The sequence below is a fragment of the Triticum aestivum genome, chromosome 1B (genome assembly GCF_018294505.1).
Source record: "Triticum aestivum cultivar Chinese Spring chromosome 1B, IWGSC CS RefSeq v2.1, whole genome shotgun sequence".
Taxonomy (NCBI): Eukaryota; Viridiplantae; Streptophyta; class Magnoliopsida; order Poales; family Poaceae; genus Triticum; species Triticum aestivum.
The window spans coordinates 321,833,906-321,843,115 of NC_057795.1; the positions used below are offsets into that span (position 1 = coordinate 321,833,906).

Genomic DNA, 9,210 nt, shown 5'->3' on the forward strand with positions numbered 1-9,210 from the left:
CATATTGTTTTCAGATTTATTATTCTAAAAATCCAAAATTACCTTGTTGCACTTTTTCTTTACTTATTTTATTGTGTTTTTGCTAGATCTATTTATCCAATCTCATACAATTCTATCTATCTCAATACCGAGGAGAGATTGACAACCCCTCTCACGCGTTGGCTTATAAGTTTTTGTTATTTGTGTGCAAGTACTATTTACATAGTGTTGCTTGGTTTTTCTACTGGATTGATAATCTTGGTTTCATAACTAAGAAAAATACTTACCGTTGTTGTGCTGCATCATCCTCTTCTCTTCGGATAAATACCAACGCAGATACAAGCAATCAGGCGCCCGGCCAGTGATCCGAAGCCATTCGTCATGCTCGGACACTGATTTCATTTTGGCATGTCCGGTTTGTTGAACTATGATTTGCTTTGCTTTGTTTCACATTGTTGAATTCAAACAATTTGTATCGTATGATCGACATGCATGGATTTAAGGATTAGAATTTGAGGCGTATAGGAGAATGGATTTGTCAAGTCTGGCTGTAGATGCTCTTAGGTGACGGATAGGAGAACAGTTATCCTCCTTCAAAATAGAAACTCCCAAAACGTTAAGTGGAAACGGATTCAACGACGTAGAAATGATTCACTGGGTCAAAACCAGTGAACCATGGATACATGGTGTTGTAAGTGATTTTATGAGTTTGAGGAGCATTTTCAAACAAAACTGAAGTTTCGAGGTTGTAATACCGAACTCCAGAGCAAGTTCAGGGCATAATGTGGACTTGTCTCACAGATATAGTCGACTTGATCAATTCCAATAGAACACCAGGATACGACCATTTAGCATATGTAAGTTCTACATGGTACACAAAGCAGCCACACACGGAATAAAATTACATGATACTTATGATCTAGTACAACACCTTGTTACATGATCCAACACAGAGGGTATATCCATGTCAGTTCTTTATGATCATTTGTTTCCATAATCACAGAACAAAAGGCCAAACAAAGATTAAACACCACTGGCGAACGCATCACAAGTCCACAATCGCCACGGTTTCAATCACTTGTTACTTCTCCATTATTCTTTGGTCCTTGCTGACTTTTCTGCCCCTAAGTTTCAGCGTTACATGAGCAAAAAGAGAATCACACAAGGTTGAAATGGGCGCCTAGTCCAAATACAGCTAAAGGAAAAGTATGAAGAAACAGTTTGCTTTCTAAAACAAAATAAAGTGTGTGGTATTTTACACAAGGCACTATGAGAAGATTTGTTGGATCACTGTCTCTGCATTTCCGCTATACTGAATGAGTAGTTGGATGGCGTCCGCCCTTGGCAAAGCAAGGAATTCCTGCCAACAGGAGATAAGGCTAAGCGATCAATTGATGAATCATATATGGAACTGGTGGGAAGATGGTAGTACTGACAGAGTTTGTGCGCAGTGCACATATCATTTTCGTCTTAGAAGTACATGCATAAGCATATATTTGGTATAAATATAAAGTAGAAAATCCAACATCATTATCCAATCTAAATCTATTCAACATTAAACAGACAATTTGAATGAACTTCTTTTGTCTGGACAAGTTATTTAAAAGATATGAACCACAAATACCACCTCTGTTCCAAATTAGATGACCTTTGAAAAAGCATACGTCAAACTCAAACCTCTCTATCTTTAACTGACTAATACCAAAATCTTTGGGTAATTAGGTGCAAACGGTACCATTAAAGTTGTCATTGTAAATAGTTATTAGTTACACACTACTTTTTGTGATCTTTTACCTCCATCTTCATACAAAAAGTGGTGGTCAATGGTCAAAGCTGCATACTAAAAACCGTGCACTGTAAAAAAGTCAGATATTTGAACTGAGGGATTTACTGGTAAGGGTGTCCATGTGTAACACCAAGCCACAAACTCAAATTCGTTGAGTTCCATCAATTTAATTTGCCCTCAGAATGTGATTTCTCCTTTAGCCAAGTGTTTTAAAATATCCAACTTAGGTCAACCTCATTGACATCACCTTTCCTACAGCCTCTTTCGCTGTAAGTTTAAGCGTAATTAACTATTGTTAATTGCTTCGTCTCCTGCTGCTACTGCATTAAGTAATTTGTCCAATGCAAACTAGGGGTGTTTGCCTTTAAAGAGAAGTAACAGTTAGATTGAGAATATGATGAATTGTATATGTTGCCACCCATTGGGGAAGCCATTAGCAGAAGTGCAATCAGCTAGAAATGTGGAGATAACATTGGCATGCACAAAGGGTAAATGGGTCTTCCACACCCAACATAATCTTTTGACTAACGGTCACTGATGGCATGAAAGGCACCAATTTCGATGGCACACAAGTGATAACAATTAATTCCGTGGCTTATCATGAAAGGAGTTAATCAGCAGCAAATAACAAACGCTTTTAAGATATATACCACTTACCATAACTTTGAGTATAGCGCTTTCATCGCAGACAACTTCTGATGACTCCTGAGGGCTACTACCTTCATCCAGCACCTTGCCACTTGAGCATGTTGTGATCTGAGAAGATCCATTTCCACATTCATCTGTAAGAACCTTGGACATAGTGTGACTCACAGGTGGATCAATCTCTTTTAGAGAATCAATCTTCAAAAAATGATCAAAACGGTCCTTGCACATCTGAAGCTTAAACCATTCGGTGTGTGTATGAAGTGTTGTCCTGACTATCTTCATAAGTTGAGGTTCTTCAATACCAAGCCTCCTGCTTATCGCAAGCTACAGAAGAGAAGATGTCATGATACCATCTAAATTCACACTAAATAAACACGATGGAACACGGCCCCGATTCCTTCACTTTGATTTCAGTCTGCAGCACAGTTTTGCCTTGTACTGCTGCTACTAACCAACCACAGAAGGGGTGATGGTGTCTTCTATCGTGAACATAGGAGATATGGCAAATTGCAGTCTAATACCACAAGTACACAACAGATATGGAAAATGCAGACCAATTACACTGATAGGTGAGACTTTCGTACCGACTTGCAACATATAAACATCAAATATACCTGCAGAGAACTTGCAAGAACTGGCAACGATACTGCCTTTGTGAGTACATCCTCATTGAGTTGAATCAGTGTTACCAAAGTTTCCTTCAAAGGCTTCAGTAAAGCTTGGTTACTGGCAGCAAGAGGTCCCAGGTGAGCAGATGCAACCTTGAGAGCAGCTACATGATCACCAGCAGCTACTAGCTTAAGAAATTCAACCTGCAATGGTAGATTCAAAATGTGTAAGGTTCTTCCTTCCTACCTACAATGCCTGCAGAATAACGTGATTGCAGTGTTGGGCTCACACCTGTTTTAGCTGAAACAGAAGAATAGGGTTTTGCGAAAAGAAATCAGGATCTATGCTGTTTATTTCATCCACAACTTTGGAAGCCATTCCTTTGCGTGTGAGGTCCCTCATCTCTAAAATAACCTCATACTTCTGATCTTGCATATTCCTAGTATCAGACAAACCAGTATCTAACACAGAGTCCTAAAACAGGGAAATTATTATGAATGAACTTTTGAAAAATTTAGTGTAACGCAAAACAATGATTTGAAACAAAGCTTACATGTTCTCCTATTACAACATCTTCGTCCATGTCAAAGGCAGGAGACAAGGTATCACTATTTGCATCAACTGGAGTCTCAAAAGCATAATTAAGATCATCTGCTCGACCTCTCCATCTCTTTCGCCTTCCCTGCCCTGATGTACTGCTTCTAACCCTGCGTAATCTCTTCGACCAGGAATCATGATGGGTAATATCACTGGTGCAACAACCGCCATCCTGCTTACCGGCCGATTCACAATCAAGCTGTGCTTCATTGTTGGCTCCTTGATTATTTATGAAACTAACATCAATGTTTTGACTGCATTGCATGTCAGCAGTTCCTACAAAATATCCAAAAGATGATTCTCTTTAGTGCTACACAGGAGTAAATAAATGTAATAATTCTACGAGTCAATTAAGTAATAGAGAGCACTATATGGAAGTATGTATTTGAAGCCATAAAATTGTCAAGTAGGCTCAACTACAGGTTCAGTCATTTACCAGGAAGGGCCTGAGAACAACCTTGAACAATTCCCCTGTATATACAGTACTCATGTACAAGTTTATCCAAAAGTGACAGGTCCATCTTCATTCGGCACAGTTCGTTCTGGAATTTTACAGAGTAAACTTACATCAGAGATACTATATATTCAGGAAGGCATAAGGAACTATTGCCGAAAAATAAATACAAACAAAGAACTAGCCTGCTGTGGCTAGGGCTGTCAATTCAGCCCGTTCTCGTCAAACAGTTCAAACTCGATTTGGAATGGGCAATACCATCCACTATGGCCTGGGGCGTCCACGATTTCCTAAAGCCCAAGTCCACAAGAAGCTACGCCTAACAAGGAGCACAGAATCATATGATCCATCATTTATTGCTTGCTAAAAACAGGATGGTCAGTACCTTTTTAGTACGACCTCGGCTGCTGTACAATGGTGAGGCTGGATGACTCGGCTATAAGAGAATGAAGGCCTGAGGCACTGGAACTGGAAATCTATGCCTAGCGCACCGGCACAACTGCTAAGAAAAAAGTAAGTAATATTCTTTTTGGTGGTTTAGCTGAGCCCCAATGAGGCGAGCTCGAGCTGTTTCGAACTTTCAGTGAGTCGAGCTTGAGCTGTTCTGTAGGCTCAATGGACCGAGCTAGAGCCTGATATTTGGCTCAAAGCTTAAATCAAGACCAGGTCAAGCCAGGGTATATTCTCGTTTACAGCCCCAGATGTTACGTGTTAACAAGCAACTAAGCACACATCAGTAGCTTTTGCCTTTTACCCTACAAATATAAAAACCTTTTAACTTTTCACCCAATCTCCAATCTCTCTGACCCCCCACCACACATCACAGCACAACCCATGCTGTGGCTTGCCGCTTCTTCAATGAGTGCACTCACGCCTTCCTATCCTTTTGCAACTTCATCCAACTAGTTTGAGCCTCCTACTATTTGGCTGTGGCAACTCGAGCCATCTTTGCTGGCAAATTTGGGTGCCTGTGAGGATTAGAGCTACTGATTTTTTAGCTAATAACTATGGGATCTGAATTTTATCTTCCAAGATCAGCTGTTCCATTTGCTTGCTTATAGATGCTAATTTCTGAAGCTTGTGACCCCATCAACAAACAATTAATTTGCTTGCTTATGAAATTAGTCCATGCTAGCTAGGGCTCCTTGCCTGCAGCATGCATGCAACTGCAACCATGCTCAAGGAATGCCCAAACAGACAAATCATTGTTGCATCACAGAATCTTGGTGTGGGGTGGAATGCAGCGGTCTTGGTGGCAGGCAGAATGTAGACGAGTGAGAGATTTTAGCACAGCATCACAAATCCTCAATCAAAGGCGTCGTGGTGTGTTGTTGGTCCCTCAGCAACTCGTCCTCTGACGGCGGTTCCACACAACGGAGCTCATGGGAGACAACAGAGAATGGAGTCCTCACATGCTCCATTCTGCCCGTGGCCTCACCTCAGCTGAAGCTGCATGGAAGAGGTTGCCAGAAGCACCCACGCTAGGAAAGAGAGGTCAAAAGTGGAAAAGAGGAACACCAGAGGAAGAATGGGAAGAGAGTAGCTAGTAGACAAAAGCAGTGATGTGACTGCCAACATGGGACAAGTGAACATTTTGATAGTTGAAGGTACCAAAAAAAACTAATGGAATAGCATAGGTGGGAAAAGTGAACAGTTTTGATAGTTGGAAGGGGGGCACGATTTTTTTTAGAAGTAGCTGTTTTGTGGACTTTATCTTAAATATATATATCCAGCCAATAAAAATATTGCTTTGATTGACAACCCATTTGAAGGAGTAACAAACTCACTAAAGGTGCAGCTTTTACACATGCAAGAAAATCCAAAACATTTTTATCCCTTTGACAGGTATTTGAAATGGAAGTGGTAACACAGATATCCATATTCATAGCTAAATAATTTTATACTCAATTTATTTGGTAATAAGACCTGAAATGCTTGATACAAATCTCCTTTTGCAAACTTCAAGCTGTCGATAGCGCCTTGTCTTGTCAACTCAACCGCATGTGCTAGGGCTTGAACATCAACCTAAGAGTTGATTATTAAAAGCTGGCATATGGAGCATAGTACAGTATAATTAACAGTTACCAAGAAGAGCTTGCCTCGTCAAATGGTGGTGCTTCTACTGAACATTCCTGGGTAACTGCAGGCGGATCACGGTCCTCAAAGAGTAGCCGCTCAGTTAGATCAGATATAGGTGATGAAATTCCTTGGCGCGAGCAGAATACTTTGTGAATGCTTTACAAAATGTTGTAAGATTGTCAGACGATGAGGCAATAGCCTAGCAACCCATATTAGGCAAGATGAGGATGTAACATATGATGTACCTTATTAAGTATCTTAAGGACATTGAGAGAATAGGATCATAAGCTTGTAAATGAGCTCTTAATATGGATGATAGCAACCCAGCAAGTTCAAATCTCCTCTTTATAGACCACTGTGGAGCAAAGAATTTCAACAGGAAGAAATATGTCATATATCAAAAAGTAACAGCTTGCAATAAAGCTGAAGATGTAAAATAGCATTCTCCCATCAGAAAATAGAGGTTCCACAAAGTAACAAACATAGCAATTAATAGCATGAGTAGGTCAATCTTAAAGACACTCTAGTTATACACAGAAAATTGTCCATGAACCAAAAGCAGTCAAAAGCTATCTGGATAAGTAAATAATTCAGAATCCTTACTTTACATTGACAGTTAAAGCTTTCTTTCCCCTCAAGTCTAATAACAGCGAAAAAGGACCTCTAAATCGCTACTTAAAGAACTAGATATACTCAAAACAGAAATGATGAGAAAATCTAAGCTAGCTTGTAATTATTCTTAAAAAGCGTATATGGACGGTTAGGATTGTGCATACCTCATTGACGACTGGGGAAGATTGATCATCTTGGTCATATATTAAAACCAGCAGTATATGTTTGAATTCCTCGTAAGCTTCCTTTGGAACATACCAACACACCAATATTCATTATGCAAAATCCAAACGAACACAATGAATATGAATGAAAAAAATACAGGTGACTATATCCGAATATGTAGGAACTTGACGATAGTAAAGTAAAAAAAAACATATCACAGGATAGTTCACATTGATGATATGACATGTCAGTTAGGCTACAATACATGCCTCCTCAATGCGGGCAGTGGACACAGGACACAACAATAGTTAGGGCCGACAGGAGCAACAGCAAGCTGAGATGCAGCATCTGCTACACAGCAATTCATAGACATTTGAAGTAGTCTGTTAATAAATTAGCCTAGCACAGACACGCAAGCAATGACATCCTTCTCGTAGTGTCATTGTACGTCAAGTCATTAGCATACATCCTCTGCGTGATGGATCTCTACCCCTAATTCACAACAGCTCATTACTGGAAGGACGCCAGGATACCCTCTACTTTTTAGTATTTGTGTCCAACATGTGAGTGTCTAATAGATCTGACCTTTGCCCTCCCGGGCTGGAAAAGGAAAAAACTGGAAATTGTGTTCTCAAATAGGAACATGGCATAGTGCAAGGGCCTCTAGTAATTCAATTCTATTTTCAGTGCTTGTATATGAAAACAGAAGTACAGCTTTATGGAGGAATTTATAGTGAAAGTAAAAGAAAAAGAGTTTGTTGCAGCATCTTATTTCGATATATTTGCTCAAAGAAATCCTATAAGATACCAAATGCTGCAAACTTGCTACCGAAGTCCTACGTTCCAGACAAGGTTCGCGCAAAATTCATGTGATCCAACCGGACACATGCAGACTAGTATATACCCAATCGGAAATCAAGACAGTGCAATAATCAATCAATTCAAGGGCTCTTAAGGCGAGAGGAAGGGAGTCGATGCAGCACTCACAGGGTAAGCGTCGAGAGCACAGGGTGCGAGAGCTGTGCGGAGACAGTCGAGCGCCGCCTCCCTGTCTGCCTCCGTACCCCGCCTCACCAGCTCCACGAATCTCTGCACAACCACATAATTGACATCCTGCCTGCGTGCCGGAAAACATAAAACGAGAGAGAGAGAGAGAGAGAGAGAGAGAGAGAGAGAGAGAGAGAGAGTTTAGGTACCTGCTTGTGTAGGTGAAAGAGGAGGCGGTGGTCGAGTAGCGCGGCAGGGGCGTGAGCTCGGAGGAGCGCGAGGGCGGCGTCGACATCGCCAGCCTCGAGCGCGCGACGGGCCCGGCGGATGAGGATGCGCGAGCAGTACGACGAGGAGGTCGAGGTGGATGGGGATGAGGAGGTGGCGGTGGTGGTGGAGGAGGATGGGGATGAGGGCGGCGATGGGGAGGCGGGAGGGGCGATGAGGCGATCGGATCTGACGAAGTCGAGCACGAGAGCGTCGAGCGAGTCCCAGTTCACCGGCGAAGGGGGCAGCGGGTCCATCGCCGGCGAGGAGATGGCGGTGGCGTGGGGCTAAGGGGGAACGGGTGGGATTGGGAAGTTGAGATGATGAAGTCGGTGGAAGGTAGCAGGGTCGGGTGCCTACGTGTAACGAAAACGAACTGTGATAAGTTTTCTTTTCTTTTTCTTCTTCTTATTAATCGATGACAATCGAGGAGTCATAAGTTGATACGCGTCCCGGTCCCGTCCCGGGTCTAGAATAAGGAAGCCACAATCATAGGTAGAGAAGAAAGTGCAATTATAAGAGAGCAAAATACGTGGTTCAATAGTTAGAAGGTTAATTATATCGACTACATGCGTATCTATACCCAAAAGAACATATTTAATTAATCTCGGATATCAGATCATGTCAATCTAATGGTTGAAATTGCTTCAATGATGAGCACTCCTCATGTTTAGCATGCAATTAATATCATATCAAATATTAACGTATGTGTTAATTAAATAATTAATACGGAGTATGTATCTGATGTCCATCTAATATCAATGTGTAATTATTTTTCTCACTAATATCAATGTGCATCGCACGTGCGCATTTACTAGTAGGGTCAAGTACCAGGTTCGATATCTTGTGTGTTTCACTAAAAGGAAATATACTTTTTAGTGGGATGCAATGTTTTCCTCCATAGCAAGGTGCATGTGGTGTCCTCCATCAAATCTGCGGCAGCGAGATGGCACACAAGCATTGGTTGACCAACCCAAGCCATAGATCGTGTGTGGCCATTAGATCGACGTCCTCTCGCGTCTCTCTC

At 41.5% G+C, this 9,210-nt stretch overlaps 1 protein-coding gene across 1 annotated transcript; it reads right to left on the reverse strand.

The window, feature by feature from the left end:
• Window positions 1–872: 872 nt before the first annotated feature.
• Window positions 873–8,541, reverse strand: LOC123121730 (uncharacterized). The gene is made up of 12 exons (XM_044541758.1): window positions 8,126–8,541; window positions 7,917–8,018; window positions 6,929–7,009; window positions 6,398–6,507; window positions 6,173–6,308; window positions 6,000–6,098; window positions 4,056–4,161; window positions 3,576–3,895; window positions 3,314–3,496; window positions 3,028–3,225; window positions 2,423–2,737; window positions 873–1,339 (listed from the first exon to the last, which is right to left on the reverse strand). The coding sequence occupies exons 1-12, from the start codon at window positions 8,438–8,440 to the stop codon at window positions 1,247–1,249; spliced, it is 2,058 nt and encodes a 685-aa protein (XP_044397693.1). The 5' UTR covers window positions 8,441–8,541; the 3' UTR covers window positions 873–1,246.
• Between the last annotated feature and the right edge of the window lie 669 nt (window positions 8,542–9,210).

Coding starts and splice junctions, on each gene's coding strand:
- LOC123121730 (XM_044541758.1), bottom strand. CDS start 8,440: ATGGACCCGCTGCCCCCTTCGCCGGTGAACTGGGACTCGCTCGACGCT. Junction 8,019..8,125: donor TCTTTCACCTACACAAGCAG/GTACCTAAACTC, acceptor GTGGTTGTGCAG/AGATTCGTGGAGCTGGTGAG. Junction 2,738..3,027: donor TTCTTGCAAGTTCTCTGCAG/GTATATTTGATG, acceptor TCTCTTCTGTAG/CTTGCGATAAGCAGGAGGCT.